Raw genomic sequence first — 20992 nt, forward strand, 5'->3', positions numbered from 1 at the left:
CAACGATTGCCACTAATTAAATATTTAGGAAAGTTGTATAATTTGCAGCACTGCAAGTCACTGGGAAGTGGGTTGTGGGGGTTGAGATGGGATGTGAAAGAACCAATGGCCAACTGGAAGAAGATCTGGGTAGTCTGAGAAAGTTGGGAAGGACATTGAGGAGACTTGAGGGGCCCTGGGAGGGCTGGGGGCAATTGGAAAAAAGCTTCAGGAGATGAGGTGTGTTGGAGGGGGGTTGGTGATTCCTCGTGGGGCTGAGAGGGGCTTTGAGGGGTGCTGGAAGGGCTGGGCAAGGACTGCAAGGAGGTTCCACATGACCCTGCGTGGGATGGTGTGACCAGGAGAAGGTTTGGTGAAGGTCATGGGGGGTCTGTGGGAGGATTTAGGGGGTCCTTCCCCCCTGGCCCTGCCCGGAGCTGCTGCCGGACGCTCCCCAAGATGCTGCCAGGGGTCGGGGCTCCATGTCAGGGGTTTGTCCTCCTGGGCTGGGGCTTCTCCCTGTGCCACAAAGGCAGGGGGTCACCTGGAGTCGCGTGTCACCCCCTCCCCTGCTGTCCCTCTGCCCCCAGCCGGCTGCTCCCAGTGTTCCCATTAAAGCATTCGAGTTCTCCCCAGTCCCGGTCACTGGGGCTGGCTGGGGGGATCAGCCAGAGAAGGCCCCGAATCATTTTCCAGCCAATCAGAGCGCGCGGCGCTGATGACTGCGCAGTTGCCAGGCAGACCCGCAGCGCCCCCCGCTCCCCACCCCAAACAGACCCGCGCCCCCGACCCGCGCCCCCTCCCTCGCCCCCAGCGCCCCCCGGAACAGCAATTTTTTGGCGGGGGGAGGTGGGGGCGCCCAGGCCGGACCCTCCCGCGCTGTCCCAGCCGTCGCGGCTGCGGCGGGGGCCGAGTGCGGGCGGGAGCGGCCAAGAGCCCAGCGCTGCCCCATCCCGAGCTGCTCCAGCTCAATCCCTGCTCCTCCCGTGGGGAGCGGCGGGGCTGGGGGCAAAGGGGGCCGGGGGGGGTGGTGCTGGGCCTGGGGGGAGGAGGAGAAGGGCTGGAGGGGGCGGGACTGTGGGGGCGGAGAAGCGGCAGGAGAGGAGGGACAGAGCAGGGGGAGGAGCCGGGACAGGGGACACAGAGAGGACAAAGCACCGCGTGGTCGGCGCTCGGTCGGAAGGTCGGTGTGGGGCGGTGGGGCGAGAGCGGTTTTGGGGCCCCTCGCGCTATCTCTGAGGGAACCCCGGGACCCGCGGAGTGTGGAGAGTGGAGAAGGGAGATAGTGGAGCTGGGCAAGCCCCGGAATGGTGGAATTTGGGGCGGGAGCACAGTGGGAGGTCCGGGCCCCTTAAACGGGGGTCCCGGAGAGGGAGAAGCCCCGGCAGTGTGGAGATGAGGGGAGAGCAGCAATGCAGGGGGGAGGTGGGACCCCCAAGAGCCTGGAGAAGGCGAGAGCCGAGAGAGGAAGGAGCCGTGGGATTCCCGGGATCCCCGGCAGCCTGGAAAAGGGTGGCACGGGATCCCCAATACAAGTGGGACCCCCAGCAGTTCAGACAGGGGGACCCCAATAACCCCACCGTGGAGAGTTCAGAGAAGAGGACCTGCTGGGAGGGCTGTTTTGGGCTGAAGTTTTGTGTTTTGGAGGTATTTAGGGACACAAGATTAGAGGTGGTGGAGATGGAGGGCAGGACTCGGAACGGCTGTGGGGAGAGGTGAGGGGAGATGGTCAAGTTTGGGGGGTTTTCGGGACTCAGGGCGGGTTTTGGGGGTTCCACATTAAGCACCCACCCCCTACCCTTCCCTGGGACCCACCGGCTGGGTGTTGGCCGTGAGAGTGAAGGTGGAGAAGTCGGGTAAGCCCCTCCCTCATCCCGGGACTGCCATCGGGTCCGTCAGGTCCATCCCACATCCTCCCCCACCCCCTCCACTCACCAAAAAAACCCCAAACCCATCTTGACATCCTGAAACCCCACGCTTAAAACAACAGGGTTCCCCAAATCACCTCTTGGACCTGCCAGAGCCCCTCAAAATTCCCCAGAGTCCCTCTCCCAACCCCCCAAGACTCCCCCAGAGTCCTCCAAAACTCCCCAGACCCCCCTAAACACCGCACAGAACCTCTCAGAGAGACCCGAAACACACAAGAGAACCTCTCAGAGTACCCCCAAACTTTCATCCAGACACTGCAAACCACCCCGAGACCACCCACTCACCCCCCACACCTTCCCAAATTCCATCACCTTCCCTCCAAACCCCCTCCCAGACCACCCGAAATGTGCCCAGGACCCCCAAACGACACCAGAACCCCCCAGGCCTTTTCCAGATATTCTCAGACCAGTCCAGGACCTCCCTAAATTCCCGTCTAGGTGCTGAAAACTACCCCAGGATTCCCCTAAATGACTTCCAGACCTTCCAAACAACACAGAACCCTCCAATTGTTTCCAGACCAGCCCAGATACTCCCAAACCCTTCCCATAAACCCTCGTCCTTGATCCCCCCAAACCTCCTTGAAGGGAAAGTTAAAACAGAGATAACTGAAGCTAAGGGAGACATGTGGACAGCCCGAAAAAGCAGGAAAATCAGATTAATTTGATGGGATTTTTACCTAGAAGCTGAAAGGAGGAAATTGGAGATGATGCTCTTTGAAAAGGAAACGGTGTGAGCGAGTGAGGGGCAACCACAGTGTGGGGAACAAATGGAGTCACCCCCAGAGGGGGCTTTGATTGGGGAGCATCCCTGGATGCTGGAAAATCCTGGAATCTTCCCCTGCCTCCAAATGGAGGCGCCTGGCACAGATCCCCTAAAACCCCAAACCACCAAGATTGGGCAAAAAAACCCCAAAATATGCAGATTAAGGAAAAAGAAATTCAAAGCACCAAGATTCACTTCTAAAAAACCCTCCCAGGAATTTGCTATTTATGTTCTCTGTGCTTTGCGTTCTGGGGATCCTCCCTGTCCAGGCTGTTGGGGGTGCCTTGTGTTTTGGGGTCCCCTCTCTGGGGTTCTGCCTGTTCCAGGCTGTTGGAGACCCCGGGAATTTCATAGGTCCCCCACTCTGTTATCTGAATCCACTGAGTTTCTTTGATTCCCCCCTCTCCATGATCCCTCCAAGGAATGTCGAGGGTCCCAGGGATCCTTTCTGCCCTGACTCTCTGCTCAGGGTGCTCAGGGACCCCCCTGGATCCCAAAATGAACAGCCCAGAGAGGGGGCACCCTCAGGACCCACAGCAACGTGGAGAGGTGGGGCCCTTGGGAACCACCACCACAAGCAGAGAGTCAGGAGAGGAGGGACTGCGGGGGCCCCAAATCCCCTCTGGGGTCCCTATTTGGGGGTTGAATCTTGGTGTTTTGGGCTGAATGCTGGGGGTGCAGGGGGTACACAGAGCTGGGGCAGCGGGTTTTCAGGGGGTCCCACGGCCAAGCAAAGGGGTGTAATTGCTCAGAGAAGTGGGATGGGAAGCCCAGGGATCTCCTGTGCCCAGTAAAGGGGGGTACAGGTGTCCTTGATGTTAAGGAATGGTTGGTCATGATCTAGGAAAACCCAGAATGGCCAGAAAAGAGGGGTTCAAGGTGTCCCCCAGTGTTCCAAAAAGGATCTGTGGTCTGGGAAATGCAGGAGTGGGGTCACTGGGGGTCCCAGAGTCAAGGCAAAGGGGGTGTGGGGACTGGAACAGGTGGGATGACCCAGAAAGGGGGTGCAAGGGGGTGTTGGTGTAGGATAAGGGGGGCAGGGACATCCCAGTGCCTTGGAATGGATGATCAGGATGGGCCCAAGGTAAGGAAGGGTAGGACTAGGAGTGGAGAGAGGTGGTTGGGGGGTGGAGGTGGTCCCTGTGGCCAGAATAAGGGGAGTTGAGGAGATGGCAAAGGAAAGGCAAAGGGATTGTGAAGTTTGGGAAAAGCAGGATGAGAGGGAAAAGGAAGGCAGGGTGGTCCTGGAGTCAAAAAAAGGGGGATGTGAGGACTGGTAAGCCGGGAATGGCCGGGCAGGGCTTTGTGGGGCCCTGGTAGCCTGGGGAGGGCGGGGACCCTGGAGAGGGAGGACCCCCAATACACAGGAGACCCCCAGCAGCCCAGACAGGGGGGACACTGAGAATGCGAAAAGGAGGAGGTCAGAGAGGAGAAGCTCCTGGGCGGGTTTTCTTGAGCGAAATCTTGGTGTTTTGAAGGTTTTTATGGACACGAGATGCCGAGTGAATTTTAGAGAGGGACTTGAGCAATCCAACCCAAGGCACTCACAGCTTGTTTTCCACAACAAACAGGATTTATCCTTCTGAAGGTGTGTCGGAATGGCGGAGGAGGCTGTGAGGAAGAGGAAAATGCCTCGGGCCCCCCAGGCAGGTGAGGAGGAAGTCAGTGTCCCTTTCCCCCTGCCTTGTGCTGTATCTTCCAGCCCAGCATGGCCCCGGCTGCAGGATAACGCCGCTGCCGACGCCGTCCTGCCGGGGCCGGGTTTGGGGGGATGTCCTTGGCCTTCTCTGTGGGCCGAAGGCAAATGCCCTGCCTGTCCTTGTTCCTTCCTGCCCCAGGCCCTGAGCTGAGCACTGGGAGCACGGAGGACAAATCCCCGCAGCAGAACCTGGTGGCAGAGGCCACTTTGAAGAGCTCTACAGTGCAGGAAGTCACCGAGGAGAAAAAGCCACGGAGATCCCTCAGGAGGAGAAGCTCTCAACCGAGTTTTGGGTCCTCTGAGCAGGATAGAGCCACCCAGTGTGGGAAAGATGGTCAGAGCTTCAACCAGAGCTCTGAGCTGGGGGTGCAGCAGCAGCTTCAGAGCAGGGAGAAGCACTACAAGTGCTTGGAATGTGGGAAGGGATTCAGCCAGAGCTCCCACCTGATTCACCACCAGCACATCCACACTGGGGAATGGCCCTACAGGTGTAGGGAATGTGGAAAGGGCTTCAGTCAGAGCTCCAACCTGATCAGCCACCAAATGATCCACACTGGGGAACGTCCCTACGAGTGTTCCCAGTGTGGGAAGAGGTGTCAGACCATCTCCAATCTCCTCGTACATCAGCGCACACACACGGGGGAGAGGCCCTTCTGCTGCACTGACTGTGGGAAAAGATTCAAACATAACTCCACCCTCACCTACCACCGGGGCACCCACACCGGGGAGAGGCCTCACAAGTGTGGGGAGTGTGGGAAGAGCTTCATCCGTAACTCTGAGCTCATCATCCACTGGATGACCCACACTGGGGAAAGGCCGTTTTAGTGTTCCCAGTGTGGGAAGCGGTTTCAGACCAGCTCAATTCTCCTCAAACATCAGCGCACACACACAGACGAGAGGCCCTTCTGCTGCACCGACTGCGGGAAGAGATTCAACAATAAATCCGACCTCATCATCCACCGGCGGATCCACACTGGTAAGAGGCCTTATGAATGTGACGAGTGTGGGAAGAGCTTCACCAGCAGCTCTGCTTTGACCAAACACCAACGGACTCACCAGTAAGGGAAGCCCCACGAGTGCCCCGACTGTGGGAGGAGCTTCATCTGCTGCTCCATCTCTATCACCCACATTCCTTGTGACCCACATTTGGAATACCCCTGGCTGGTGGTCTCCACATCCTCCTGCTTCTCCGTGGGCACTTGAATTAACACAGGGGGAGAAACATCCATGGTGTCATGTGTTTAGTTAGGCCCAGATTTAGGCTTTAGTTTTTAGAGCAAGGCCTTGGACAATCAGCTAACTAGAGCTGGGTCAGCCCAGCTGACTCCTACTGGCCAACTCTATTGCATCCCATATTCTGACATCTCAGATAGGAGAGGGAGGAGGGATTTTCCTTCTTCATGCCGGATGAGCAAGAAGTTTGTTGGCATTGCAGAGCTCCTGGGGGGAGACCAAGATACTGGGGAAATTGAAATTTATTTCCTGTTTGTTCTTCCTACCTTTTATTCTTAGTCTGTAGTTTGTATTTTATTGGTTTTCCATTTTATTTTCTGTTCAATATACCTTGTTCTGCTGAACTATGTCCTGTGTTTTGGTTTTTGGGGGACAGAAGAGGAGACTTTGCCTCTGAAATGATTACTTGGCATTTTGCCACGTCAAAACCATCACATATGGGGACACAGACTGAAGTGGGAAATTCATTGGGAGGGGGGGGTTGCTGACTTTTGACCCTAAACATCTCCCCTGCTCCATACCCTTAGTTTATCTTGTGGCCTGAAGGAATCCTGAATGGTGTTTCAGAACTTTTCTAAACTCAGTAATTCCATAATTCCAATTCTCTGTGGCTCTGCCTCTCTGTGGGCCACCCAACCCAACCCTTTGCACATTCACATGGTTCATTCTTTTGTTTTTTTGATTTTTTTTGTTCCATCTTCATTCCTTAATCACCTGAAATTGGAGTTAAAATAAAAAAATTGAACAAAGACACCTAAATTTCCACCATTCTCCTGGGAATTGGAGCAGGAATTTTGGATTCAAAGGGATATTCAGGAAGATTTCATGGTTCTGTGGGGATTTGGGAGAGTTTTCCCCAAAACTGGAGGTGTCCAGACCGACTGACATTTCTCCATCATTTTGCAGTCCAATATCTGAGAGGGTTTGATCTGTCAGCTCATAACACCTCAATCCCACCCCAAAATGTCTTCATGCCAACTTGAAATGACTCAATCCCATCCCAAAATGGTTTAACCCAACCTGAACCCACTGAGGAGGAGTCAGCAGCAGGAGAAGGGGTGCTACAAACCCAGGGAGGATGGGATAAAATTGGGAGGGCTTGGATGCAAATTGGGAGGGTTGGGATGGGACTTGGAGGGGGATGGTTTGGGGATTGGGAGACAAGAGATGGCGTGTGTGGGAAAACTGAGGGAGCTTCTGGGGTGCCCTCCTATCCTGAGGGGGGTACTGTGAGGGAGTGTGGGGTACATGTGACATCAGCACTTGGAGTGGGGCCCCACAGGAAGGGACACAGGGAGCTCTTTTTGAGGGGATCCTGCTGGTTCCCACCAGTTCATGGGGCTTTAAATATCTTTTGAGGGTTTCCCTCCTCTTTTTTATAGACTGAATGGAACCTCTTGCACTTTGGGGGGATGAGATGACCCTATTGACAGAAAAATCCTGCTGTTTTCAACCAATTTTCAGGGGGTGTACTTGGCTCTTGGGAGTCCCCCCTGATTCTGAGGGTTGCAGGGACCCCCTGGCTCCACTGGGGGCTGAGGGGGGTTATAATGCCAAGTTTTGAGGTGTTATAAGTGCCTTGTGGGGGGCCCAAGTTTGATGCACATCCCACGTGCAGGAGGGTGTCCCCCCTTCCTCCAGGCCTGCTGGGGTGGGGCTGGGACCCCTCCCCACACAGGGGGCACCCACAGTTCTTTTTGGGGGATGAGACTCCTCATGGAGTGGGACCAGCCCAGCTGGTGTCACAGAATCTGAAAATGTGCTGAGTGGGAAGGGACCCCCAAGGATCAAGGAGTCCAACCCTTAGCCCAGCATAGGCCCATCCCAAAGAGTCACACCCCGTGCCCCAAGTTTACACCTAAGGCTGAGAGAGAAATAGTTCCCACCAATCCCAATACAGGTGGGTCCTCTGGCAGCCCAGACAGGGTGGAAACCAGAACACTGAAGTAGAAAGACCATAAAGGGGAATTCCTCAGAGAGATTATTTGGGCTTAATCTTCATATTTTCATGTGGGTTTTTGCTGAAACTTGATGTTTTTTAGTTTTGATATTTGTGAAGTTTTTTTGCCAGAATCTCAGTGTTTTGGAGCTTTTGATGGACACCAGGTGCCTGGTGACTTCACAGACAGACAGACTCTTCTGAGTTTGAAGGGACTCACAAGGATCGAGTCCAACTCTTAAGTCAATGGCCCACACAGGGAATTGAACTCATGACCTTGGCATTATTCCACCCAAGTTTTAACCCACTGAGCTAATCTCAGGTTCTAGAACTGGGGAGTGGAGACGGGTGAAAGCTGAGCTGGAGGCCCCCCAGCAGCCTGGAGACAGGGGAGTGTGGAAAAGGGAGAGCCTCAGAACTCCCAGGACCCTGAAACGGGGGCCTTTAGAAGGGGGAGCCTGCACAGGGGTGACCCCTGAGACAAAAAAGTGGAGAACCCAGAGAGGGGGAATCTCTGGGAATGGCACCCTGAAGCAGAGTCAGGGCAGAAATTATTCCAGGGGCCCCCAACACCTTTGGCATCTCTAAGTGAGATTCCCATTCTGGACACGGGAGACCCCCAGAACCCCATAGTGGAGAGAGCAGAGAGAGGAAACTTCTGGAACTCTTTTCAGGGACAGAATGATCATTGTTTGGACTAATTATTGGCTAAGTCTTTGTGTTTAACAGTTCTTGTGGTTGATCTCGATGTTTCTCAGGATATTTGTTCTAGGGAGGGTTCAGAATGATTCTGAGCTGAAACTATGCCACCATTTAAAATATGAATAAACTGCATTTATTACAGTGAAATAGCAAAGGAAAGACGAAAACCTGAGAAGAGGGTACAAAACACAAGCCCCAAGACAACTCCCACTCACTCGCTCACCACTCACACAGTTCCTTTACATCTCACAAAGATCCTGTCCTGACTCCAGTGTGCTCAGGATCCCCAGTCTGAGCAGCTGCTGCATCCTTGACCTTGGGTGGCTCAACACATTCAGCAGCGTCCCCGCAGGAGGCACCACTGTCCTCGCTGCCAGCACACACCTCCTCCTGGAGCAGGGACTGTCTGTTTGGATACACTCGCTCTGGGACATCTGTCTGGGTGTCTGTGGCCAGCACAGCCCAGAGAGAGGCCACCAGTCCCTCCCCCCATTATGTAACTGGGAACCCCCTTGGCTTCCACAGTGTATATCAAGGGTCTCCCTTTCTCAGTTGGTCAGGAATTTTCATCATCTTCCACACCCTTTTCTCTTTGACTCATCCTTGAGTGGCTGTCAACAAGCAGCCAGGCTGCAAAACAGTCTCAGTGTACACAAGATGCTTCTCCTTCAACTCTGAAATCCCTCATTATCAGTTCTTGTTTTCCATCACTTTGCAAGAGAAGAACAGACTCTCAGAGGCATCAAGGCCAGTCACAGACCAAAATAGCACCTCATCATGCCTAAATACAGCGTGGGAATCCTCCTGAACCTCTAACAGAAAATCGGCAATGAGGGTGTGATTCTGAGATCACAAAAACTGACACAGAGATGAAGAGGGTTAAGTCAGTGCAGGGCACAGCTGGACTGACAGACACTGTTCCCCAGGGCATAAAACCCAGGGCTAAGTCAGTGCAGGGCACAGCTGGACTGACAGACACTGTTCCCCAGGGCATAAAACCCAGGGCTCAGTCAGTGCAGGGCACAGCTGGACTGACAGACACTGTTCCCCAGGGCACATTGACAGGGCTCCGTCAGTCGATGCTGCACCAAGAGATGCTGTTCCCTGTTTGTGGGTGGCCACAACTCATATCAGGTGTCCTATTTAGGGAGAGACTCTTGCAGTGTTTTTCTTGTATCTGCTGTGGAGACAGTGCCATCCTTTTCTGTTACTGCACCATGTAGACCCTGTAGGTGTAACTTGAGTCCCTTTGCAGTCAGTGCTGTGATAGCACAGTCAGCAAAAACCCCTCAGTCCTTTGTGTGTGTGGTGTCACAGGACGATATCACGTGAAGTGTGTTATGAGGTTTTATTTTTGTTGGAAGTGTTCTGATAATCTTTGTGTTTTCTCTGTGTAGAATAGTCTGTTGTTGTGTTGTGTTTGTAGTGTAGAGATGTTCTTTAAAAAAGCCTCAGTCTGTGGCTCTTCCAGTGGAGCCACCAGGGTGGACACAGGAACTGTGGAGTGCACTGTGGGATAAACTACAAACTTGTACAGGCATTAAGTTTGAACTGTGGGAAGCCAAAGACCCCATGGGAGTGTTGAATTACTGAGGAGAATTTGTGCAAACTCCCCATCCATGATCCAAAGAGCGGCTCAGTCACACCTGATGAATGGCCAGGTGCTGTTGGTTACATCAGAAATGAAACAAAAAGCTGAAGCTGAGGCAGAGAGACACATAAAAACTGAACAGGGAACAGACCAAGCCCCCACACCGGAATGATGTGTGTTTAGAGACGACCCTCACCCCTTCACCCAGTGTACCATCTGGGATGTGATGGGAATAAACAGGGGGTCTGAGTGCTTGTGTGCACGGGGGGAGGTCACTGTAATACACAGCAATCCAGACAAAACACAGAGAAAACCTGCCCTGGGGTGGGGGCTGGGGGATCAACCAGTAAATGAGAAAATGACTAAATTGGAAATGCAAATTGGGCACTGAGACACTCACAGATATTCTGTTATTGCTTCAAACAGTGAATACATCATATAAATACATATATTTTGAGGTATATCCTCAGAAATCAGAGGTACATATCAGGAATTTGGTGCCACGCAGTGGCTCCATGCCAGAGCTGTCACTGTGGGACTTACACAACAAGAAGCAAACATTCCCACAGCTACAGAAATTGTAAACATAAAACAGTGTAAGATCCTTGGAGGAGATGCAGAAATTCAAGCACTGTTAATGCTTTGTTCCAAGCAGGTGGTGTCTGTCATGGACATTCTCCTGTTCACAGCCCTGTCTGGGCTGTGAAGGACTCGGGTGGCAGCTGGTGGGTGACTGGAGATTCCAGGGCAGTGAACAAACAGACACCCCCCACAACTGCTGCTGTTCCTGAAACTGCAACATCAGTGCCCCACCCCCAGGCACATCCAGGGACAGGGGACACTGTTATTGATGCAGCCAATGCATTTGTCACAATTACAGGTTCATCCAGGGCACAGGATCAATTCCCATTTCCGTGGGGTGGGAACCAGGACACCTTCACCCATCTGCCCCAGGGCTACAAGCACAGCCCTGCCTTTTGTCCCCAAGCCACACACTGCACTGGAGCACAACACACTGCACCTGCCCAGGTACAGATCCTTCAGGGCACAGATGGTATCCTGGTACAGGGACCTGATCACCATCAGGTGCAACAACAGCTGGATGCCATCCTTACCTTGTTAAGGTGCTGTGGATGGGCAGTGAATCCCACTGAAATACAGGGTCCAGTCCAAGAAGTCAAATATTTGGGCATCACATGGACCCAGAGTATTGAACAAATCCCAGAGAAAACCTTGGCCAGCATTCAAACCTCACCCAATCCAGAGGATAAGAAAGGAGTACAGCACTTTTTAGGTGCTGTTCGGTGCTGGAGGTCACATGTACCTGGTTTAGCAGTGCCACTTAAGCCTTTGAACAGTTACCCATAGAAAGACTCAACCTGAATAGAGGTCAAAACAGCAGAGTTAGTCAGTCAAAGACACAACGAGCCTGACCAAGGGACCCACAACATGCCCAACTATCAAATAGGTAGGTGGGGAAAGCCCTCCAATCAGCTCACAGACACTCAGAAACAAACAGCATGGTTTCCTGAGGGCAGGGCAGGGATTCGCCGTGGCAGACCATGCTGGAAAGCTGCAGCACTCACTGCAGCCCCACACACACAGTTGGTGGCTGAGGGGGAAGGAGGCAGCAGCCACTTGGCTGAATTGGTTGCTGTTTGGCAAGCCATGGACACGACACCACCCAATGCTATTTGTTCCCTGTGCATGGACTCTTGGGCAGCAGCACAGGGGCTGTAAACTGGCTGGGCAAGTGCCCTGCTGTCCTGAGGAATAAGGCTCCCCCTGAGTCAAACCACAATGACAATCCGCAGTTCAAGGCAAGGGAAGTAATTTATTAAGTTTCACATGACAATATACAGAGCTCAGAGGCAGAGACTGAGGCAGGGGCAGGGTTACTGATAACCTCCCCCATGGGGGATGGATCAGGGCTTTGACCTCCTTGCAAATGGAACACAGACCCAGCAGGTGGGGGGTGTTGGAGGGTGAGGGCAGACAGAATACACACATGCAAACACAAACAGCCTGTGGTGTTCTGGTGCCTGTGCCTGCCAGTAGCAGAAGATCAGCTGTCCTTTGCTTATCTCCAAGGGTTGGTGTTCAGGAAATTTAACTCCACATGTGCCATCTCCAAAACTCCCATTCCTACAACTGGCCTTTGTGGGGCCACCAAGAGCAGCTGTATCTGCCTCCTCCTGTGCAGCCTGTCCATCTCTCTGCCCTGCTGGGCACACTCAGGAGCAGCTGCAGCTTCACCTTTGTAAAGGGTGTGTGTCTGTCTGCCTTTGCTGCTGGACACACAGAGGCCCAATTGGGCTCATCTTGTGGCACCAGGGGAGGCCACTGCCCCTCCGTGCTGCTGACCAGTGCTGGGCAGAGCTGGTGATTCTCTAACTCTCACAAAGTCCCCTTTGTCCTGCAGTGTCACAGTGTCCCCTGGGTTCCAGGAGGCCCTGCAGTGTCACAGTGTCCCCGGGGTTCCAGGAGGCCCTGCAGTGTCACAGTGTCCCCTGGGCACCCTCAGGCCCCGCATCACACAGCCCTGGCAGTTCCCACACCAGAAATATTGCAGCACTTTGGGACACCACAACAGAAGGAAGACATTGAGCCATTGGAGAGTGTCCAAAGGAGGACACCAAGTTGGGCAAGGGCCTGCAGGGGCACCATGTGAGGAGCAGCTGAGGGCACTTGGTGTGTTCAGCAGCACAAGAGGAGACTGAGGGGACACCTCATTGCAGGTACAACTTCCTGGGCAGGGGCAGAGGAGGGGCAGGCACTGATCTCTGCTCTGTGGGGACCAGGGACAGCACCCAGGGAATGGCTGGAGTTGTGCCAGGGCAGGGTTAGGATGGATCTTACAAAGAGGTTCTTCCCCCAGAGGGTGGTGGGCACTGACCAGGCTCCCCAGGACAGTGGGCAGAGCCCCAAGGCTGACAGAGCTCCAGGAGGGTTTGGATGATGCTCTGGGGCACAGCATGTGACTCTTGAGGATGGGGCTGTGCAAGGCTGAGGGTTGGACTCCATGATCCTTGAGGTTCCCTTCCGACTCAGCACATTCTGGGGTTCCCAGTCAGCACATTCTAGGGTTCTGTGACACCAGCTGGGCTGGTCCCAGTGCATGAAGAAGCCCTGTCACCCCAGAAATACTCTGGGTGCCTCCAGTGTGGGGAGGGGTCCCAGACCCACACCAAGATGCCTGGAGGAAGGGGGGACACCCTCCTGACTGAGCCCTGGGTTTTATGCCCTGGGGAACAGTGTCTGTCAGTCCAGCTGTGCCCTGCACTGACTGAGCCCTGTTCACCTCTGTGTCATTTTTTGTCCTCTCGAATCTCACCCTCATTGCCTCTTTTATGTTACAGGTTCAGAGGATTCCCACACCATATTCAGGCATGAAGAAACACTATTATTTTGGTCAGTGACTGCCCTTGATGCCCACAAGTGTCTGTTCTTCTCCTGCCAAGTTGTGGAAAACAAGACCTTATAGGATGGGACTCTGAAAGAAAAGCATCTTGTGCACACTGAGACTGTTTTATGGCCTGGGTGGTTGGTGACAGCCAGTCAAGGATGAGGCAAAGAGAAGGAAGTTGATGATGAAGTAACGACCACCAACCCAAAAAAGGAGACACTGCACAGGCTCAGGGGTTTCCCAGTTACAGAACAGGGGGAGGGACTGGTGGCCTCTCTGTGGGCTGTGCTGGCCACAGACACCCAGACAGACGTCCCAGAGTGAGTGTATCCAAACAGACAGTCCCTGCTCCAGGAGGAGGTGTGTGCTGGCACCGAGGACAGCGGTGCCTCCCACGGGGACGCTGCTGAGTGTGTTGAGCCACCCAAGGCCCAGGATGCAGCAGCTGCTCAGACTGGGGATCCTGAGCACACGGGGGTCGGGATGGACAGGAACTGTGGGAGAGGTACAGGAACTGTGTGAGTGGTGTGTCAGTGAGTGGGAGTTGTCTTGGGGTTTGGTTTTTGTTCCCTCTTCTCACTTTTTCTTCTTTCCTTTGCTATTTCAATTGAATAAACGCTGTTTACTCATATTTTTAATGGTGTCATAGTTTCAGCTCAGAGTCCTTCTGAACCCTCCCTAGAACAAATATCCTGAGAAACATTAAGATCAACGACTTAGAACTATAAAACATCAAGACTCAGCCAAACAATAGTCCAAACAATGATCATTCTGTCCCTGAAAAGAGTCCCACAAGTTTACTCTCTCTGGTCTCTCCACTCTGGTGTTCTCGGGGTCTCCCCTGTCCAGAATGGGAGTCTCACTAAGAGATGCCAAAGGTGTTGGGTGGACCGAGACTCTATTCTGCTGTGACTCTGCTTCAGGGTACCATTCCCAGAGATTCCCCATCTCTGGGTTCTTCACCTGTTTGTCTCAGGTGCCCTGTGCAGGCTCCCCCTTCTAAAGGCCCCCGTTTCAGGGTCCTGGGAGTTCTGAGGCTCTCCCTTTTCCACACTCCCCTGTCTCCAGGCTGCTGGGGGGCCTCCAGCTCAGCTTTTGCCCCTCTCCCCTCCTCATCTCTAGAACCTGAGATTAGCTCAGTGGGTTAAAACTTGGTTGTAATAATGCCAAGGTCATGAGTTCAATTCCCTGTGTGGGCCATTGACTTAAGAGCTGGACTCGATCCTTGTGGGTCCCTTCCAACTCAGAACAGTCTGTCTGTCTGTGAAGTCTGTCTGAGAAGTCACCGGGCACCTGGTGTCCATCAAAAGCTACAAAACACTGAGATTCTGACAAAAAACCTTCACAAATATCAAAACTAAAAAACATCAAGTTTAAGCCAAAACCCACTTGAAAATATGAAAATTAAGCGAAAAAAATCTCTCTGAGGAATTCCCCTTTTCTGGTCTTTCCATTTCAGTGTTCTGCTTTCCACCCTGTCTGGGCGGCCAGAGGACTCACCTGTATTGGGATTGGTGGGTACTATTTCTCTCTCAGCCTTAGGTGTAAATTGGGGCACGGGGTGTGACTCTTGGGGATGGGTCTGTGCAGGGCTGGACTCCATGATCCTTGGGGGTCCCTTCCCAATCAGCACATTCTGGGATTCTGTGACACCAGCTGGGCTGGTCCCAGTGCATGAGGAGCCTCATTCCCCAGAAAGAACTGTGGGTGCCCCTGTTTGGGGAGGGGTCCCAGCCCCACCCCAGCAGGCCTGGAGGAAGGGGGGACACCATCCTGCAGGTGGGATGTGCATCAAACTTGGGCCCTTCACAAGCCACTTGTAGCACCTCAAAACTGGGCATTAACAGCCCCCCAGCCCTCAGTGGAGCCAGGGGGTCCCTGCAACCCCCAGAATGAGGGGGGGACTCCCAAGAGCCATTTAGACTCCCTAAAAATTGGTTGAAAACAGCAGGATTTTTCTGTCAATAGGGTCATCTCATCACCCCAAAATGCAAGAGGTTCAACTCAGTCCATAAAAAAGAGGAGGGAAACCCTCAAAAGATATTTAAAGTCCCCTGAACTGGTGGGAAGCAGCAGAATCCCCTCAAAAAGAGCTCCCTGTGTCCCTTCTTTTGGGGCTCCACTCCAAGTGCTGTTGTCACATGTCCCCCAGACTCCCTCACAGTACCCCCCTCAGGACAGGAGGGCACCCCAAAAGCTCCCTCACTTTTTCCACACACCCCATCTCTTCTCTCCAAATCCCCAACCCATCCCCCTCCAAGTCCCATCCCAACCCTCCCAATTTGCCTCCAAGACCCCTCAATTTTATCCCATAATTCCCTGGGTTTGTAGCACCCCTTCTCCTGCTGCTGACTCCCCCTAAGTGGATTCAAGTTGGATTAAACCATTTTGGGATGGGATTGAGCCATTTCAAGTTGGCATGGAGCCATTTTCGAGTGGGATTGAGGTGTTATGAGCTGACAGATCAATCCCTCTCAGATATTGAACTGCAAAATGATGGAGAAATGTCAGTCGGTCTGGACACCTCCAATTTTGGGGAAGACTCCCAAATTCACACAGAACCATGAAATCTTCCTGAATGTCTTATTGAACCCCAAATTCCTGCCCCAATTTCCAGGAGAATGGTGAAAATTTAGATGTCTTTGTTCAATTTCTTTATTTTAACCCCGATATCAGGTGATTTTAAGGTATGAAATGGATCAAATAAAATAAAAAAGTACAAAAATGAATCATGTGAATGTGCATGGGGTTGGGTTGGGTGGCCCATAGAGAGGCAGAGCCACAGAGAATTGGAATTATGGAATTATTGAGTTTTGAAAACTTCTGAAACACCACTCAGGTTCCTTGAGGCCACAAGATAAACTAAGGGTATGGAGCAGGGGAGATGTTTAGGGTCAAAAGTCAGCAACTCCCCCTTCCCAATGAATTTCACACTTCAGTCTGTGTCCCCATATGTGATGGCTTTGATGTGGCAAAATGCCAAGTACTCATTTCAGAGGCAAAGTCTCCTCTTCTGTCCCCCAAAAACCAAAACACAGGACATAGTTCAGAAGAACAAGGTATATTAAACAGAAAATAAAATAGAAACCAAATCAAATACAAACTACAGACTAAGAATAAAAGCCAGCAAGAACAAACAGGAAGTAAATTTCAGCTTCCCCAGTATCTTGGTCTCCCCCCAGGAGCTCTGCAATGCCAAGAAACTCCTGGTTCATCTGGCAAGAAGAAGAAGGAAAATCCCTCCTCCCTCTCTTCTTCTATCTGAGATGATGTCAGAATATGGGATGCAACAGAGTTGGCCAGTAGGAGTCAGCTGGGCTGACCCAGATCGAGTCAGCTGATTGTCCAAGGCCTTGCTCTAAAAACTAAACCCTAAATCTGGGCCTAACTAAAGCCATGACACCAGGGATGTTCCTCCCCCAGGTTAATTCAAGTGCCCACGGAGAACCAGGAGGATGTGGAGACCACCAGCCAGGGGTCTTCCTAATGTGGGTCACAAGGAATGTGGGTGATAGAGATGGAGCAGCAGATGAAGCTCTTCCCACAGTCGGGGCACTCGTGGGGCTTCCCTCACTGGTGGGTCCCTTGGTGTTGGGTCAGGAAGCTCCGGGTGAAGCTCTTCCCACACGCATCACACTCCTAAGGCCTCTCCCCGGTGTGGATACGCCGGTGGGTGATGAGGTGGGAGTTATTTTTGAATCTCTTCCCGCAGTTGGCGCAGCAGAAGGGCCTCTCGTCCGTGTGTGTGAGCTGATGCTCAAGGAGATGTGAGTTGGTTAGAAACCTCTTCCCACACTCGGAACACTCAAATGGCCTCTCCCCAGTGTGGGTCATTTGGTGGAGGATGAGCTCAGCGTTACGGATGAAGCTCTTCTCACAGTTTGCACATTTGTGAGGCCTCTCCCCGGTGTGGAGACGCCGGTGGTACATGAAGGTGGAGTTATGTTTGAATTTCTTCCCGCAGTCGCTGCAACAGAAGGGCCTCTCCCCGGTGTGTGTGCGCTGATGTACGAGGAGTTCTGAGCTGGTCCGACACCTTTTCCCACACTGGGAACACTCATAGGGACGTTCCCCAGTGTGGATCATCTGGTGGCGGACCAGGTGGGAGCTCTGACTGAAGCCCTTTCCACATTCCCTACATGTGTAGGGCCATTCCCCAGTGTGGATGTGCTGGTGGCGAATCACGTGGGAGCCCTTGCTGAATCCCTTCCCACATTCCAAGCACTTGTAGCGCTTCTCCCTGCTCTGAAGCTGCTGCTGCACCCCCAGCTCAGAGCTCTGCTTGAAGCTCTGGCCATCTTTACCACACTGGGTGGCTCTATCCTGATTGGAGGACCCAAAACTCTGTTGACAGCTTCTCCTCCTGTGGGATGTCCGTGGCATTTTGTCCTTGGTGTCTTCGTGCTCTGTGGAGCTGTTCAAAGTGGCCTCTGCCACCAGGTTCTGCTGGGGGGATTTGTCCTCCGTGCTCCCCGTGCTCAGCTCGGGGCCTGGGGCAGGAAGGAACAAGGACACTCAGGGCATTTGCATTCGGCCCACAGGGAAGGCCAAGGACATCCCCCCAAACCCGGCCCCGGCAGGACGGCGTCGGCAGCGGGGTTGTCCTGCAGCCGGGGCCATGCTGGGGTGGAAGATGCAGCACAAGAGAGGGACAAAGGGGCACTGACTTCCTCCTCACCTGCCTGGGGGTCCTGGGTCACCTTCCTCTTCCTTGCAGCCTCCTCTGCCATTCCGACACACCTTCAGAAGGATAAAACCTGGTTTTTGGGGAAAACAAGCTGTGAGTGCCTTGGGTTGGGTTGCCCAAGTCCCTCTCTAAAAGTCACTGGGCATCTTGTGTCCATAAAAACCTCCAAAACACCAAGATTTAGCTCAAGAAAACCCTTCCTGGAGCTTCCCCTCTCTGATCTCCCCCTTTTGGCATTCTGAGTGTCCCCCCTGTCTGGGCTGCTGGGGGTCTCCTGTGTATTTGGGGTCCTCCCTCTCCAGGGTCCCCGCCCTCTCCAGGCTACCAGGGCCCCACCACCCCCTGCCCGCCCATTCCCGGCTTACCAGCCCTCACATCCCCCTTTCTTTGACTCCAGGACCACCCTGACCTCCTTTTCCCTCTCATCCTGCCTTTCCCAGACTTCACAATCCCTTTGCCTTTCCTCTGTCACCTCCTCAACTCCCCTTATTCTGGGCACAGGGACCACCTCCACCCCCCAACCACCTCTCCCCACTCCTAGTCCTACCCTTCCTTACCTTGGGCCCATCCTGATCATCCATTCCAAGGCACTGGGATGTCCCTGCCCCCCCTTATCCTACACCAACACCCCCATGCACCCCCTTTCTGGGCAATCCCACCTCTTCCAGTCCCCACACCCCCTTTGCCTTGACTCTGGGAGACCCCCAGTGCCCCCACTCCTGCATTTCCCAGACCACAGATCCTTTTTGGAACACTGGGGGACACCTTGAACCCCTCTTTTCTGGCCATTCTGGGTTTTCCTACATCATGACCAACCGTTCCTTAACATCAAGGACACCTGTACCCCCCTTTACTGGGCACAGGAGATCCCTGGGCTTCCCATCCCACTTCTCTGAGCAATTGCACCCCTTTGCTTGGCCATGGGACCCCCTGAAAACCCCCTACCCTAGCTCTGTGTACCCCCTGCATCCCCAACATCCACCCCAAAACACCAAGATTCAACCCCTAAATAGGGACACCAGAGGGGATTTGGGGCCCCCGCAGTCCCTCCTCTCGTGACTCTCTGCTTGGGGTGGTGGTTCCCAAGGGCCCCACCTCTCCACGTTGCTGTGGGTCCTGAGGGTGCCCCCTCTCTGGGCTGTCCATTTTGGGATCCAGGGGGGTCCCTGAGCACCCTGAGCAGAGAGTCAGGGCAGAAAGGACCCCTGGGACCCTCGGCATTCCTTGGAGGGATCAAGGAGAGGGGGGAATGAAAGAAACTCAGTGGATTCAGATAACAGAGTGGGGGACCTATGAAATTCCTGGGGTCTCCAACAGCCTGGAACAGGCAGAACCCCAGAGAGGAGACCCCAAAACACAAGGCACCCCCAACAGCCTGGACAGGGAGGATCCCCAGATCCCAAAGCACAGAGAACACAGGGAGCAAATTTCTGGGAGGGTTTTTTAGAAGTGAATCTTGGTGCTTTGAATTTCTTTTTCCTTAATCTGCATATTTTGGGGTTTTTTTGCCCAGTCTTGGTGGGTTGGAGTTTTAGGGGATCTGTGCCAGGCGCCTCCATTTGGAGGCAGGGGAAGATTCCAGGATTTTCCAGCATCCAGGGATGCCCCCCAAGCAAAGCCCCCTTTGGGGGTGACTCCCTTTGTTCCCCACACTGTGGTCGCCCCTCACTCGCTCACAACCGTTCCTTTTTCCAAGAGCATCATCCCCAATTTCCTCCTTTCAGCTTCTAGGAAAAAAACCCATCAAATTAATCTGATTTTCCTGCTTTTTCAGGCTGTCCACGTGTCTCCTTACCTTCAGTTCTCTCTGTTTCAACTGTCCCTTCAAGGAGTTTCGCGGGGTCAGGGACGAGGGTTTATGGGAAGGGTTTGGGAGTACCTCGGCTGGTCAGGAAGAAGTTGGGGGGTTCCGGATTGTCTGGAAGGTCTGGAAGGCATTTAGGGGGATCCTGGGGTAGATTTCATCATCTGGAATGGGAATTTCGGGAGGTCCTGGACTGGTTTGAGAATATCTGGGAGAGGCCTGGGGGATTCTGGTGTTGTTTGGGGTCCTGGGGACATTTGGGGTAGTCTGGGAGGGGGTTTGGAGGGAGGGCGATGGAACTTTGGAAGGTCTTGGGGTGGTTTGCAGGGTCTGGATGAAAATTTGGAGGGACTCGAGAGGTTCTCTTGGGTGTTTTGGGGGTCTCTGAGATGTTCTGTGTGATGTTTAGTGGGGTCTGGGGAGCTTTGGGGGACTCTGGGGGAGTCTTGGGGGGGTGGGGGGGACTCTGGGGCGTTTTGAGGGGCTCTGGCAGGTCCAGGAGGTGATTTGGGGAACCCTGTGGTTTTAAGTCTGGGGTTTAAGGATCTCATGATGGGTTTGGGGTTTTTTTTGGGGGGTGGGGGAGGAGGATGTGGGATGGACGTGATGGGCCCGACGGCAGTCCCGGGATGGGGGAGGGGGTTACCCGGCTTCTCCACCTTCACTCTCACGGCCAACACAGCGCCAGTGGGTCCCAGGGAGGGGTAGGGGGTGAGTGGGTAATGTGGGACCCCCAAAACCCGCCCTGAGTCCCCAAAAGCCCCCCAAACTTGCCGATCTCGCAACACCTCTCCCCGCACCCGTCCCGAGTCCCGCCCTCCGTCTCCACCACCTCCAATCTGGTGTCCCTAAATACCTCCAAAACACAAATCTTCAGCCTAAACCAACCCTCCCAGCAGTTCCTCTTCTCTGAATTTTCCACGGTGGGGTTATTGGGGTCCCCCTGTCTGCAGAGCTGGGGGTCACACTTGTATTGGGGATCCCATCCCACCCTCTCCGGGCTGCCGGGGATCCCGGGAATCCCACGGCTCCTTCCTCTCTTGGCTCTCGCCTTCTCCAGGCTCTTGGGGGTCCCACCTCCCCCTTGCATTGCTGCTCCCCCCTCCTCTCCACACTGCCAGGGCTTCTCCCTCTCCAGAACCCCCGTTTAAGGGGCCCGGGGCACCCTCTGTGCTCCCGCCCCCCAATTCCACCATTCCGGGGCTTCTCCAGCGCCGCTATCGCCCCTCTCCGCGGGTCCCGGGGATCCCTCCCGGACCAC

General features: G+C 53.8%; 2 protein-coding genes across 2 annotated transcripts in view; one reads left to right on the forward strand and one right to left on the reverse strand.

Moving 5' to 3' along the window:
* Positions 1–20992, reverse strand: part of LOC139684145 (uncharacterized) — a 1342464-nt gene that overhangs the window by 1151632 nt on the left and 169840 nt on the right. The window contains 1 exon segment of the mRNA XM_071579746.1: positions 16770–17464. Within this exon segment, the coding sequence (XP_071435847.1) occupies positions 16770–17464 (695 nt within the window).
* Positions 1–20992, forward strand: part of LOC139684146 (uncharacterized) — an 800710-nt gene that overhangs the window by 511927 nt on the left and 267791 nt on the right. Inside the window, 1 exon segment of the mRNA XM_071579747.1 lies at positions 4756–5427. Within this exon segment, the coding sequence (XP_071435848.1) occupies positions 4756–5427 (672 nt within the window).

This window comes from Pithys albifrons, chromosome 32 (genome assembly GCF_047495875.1).
Source record: "Pithys albifrons albifrons isolate INPA30051 chromosome 32, PitAlb_v1, whole genome shotgun sequence".
Lineage (NCBI taxonomy): Eukaryota > Metazoa > Chordata > Aves > Passeriformes > Thamnophilidae > Pithys > Pithys albifrons.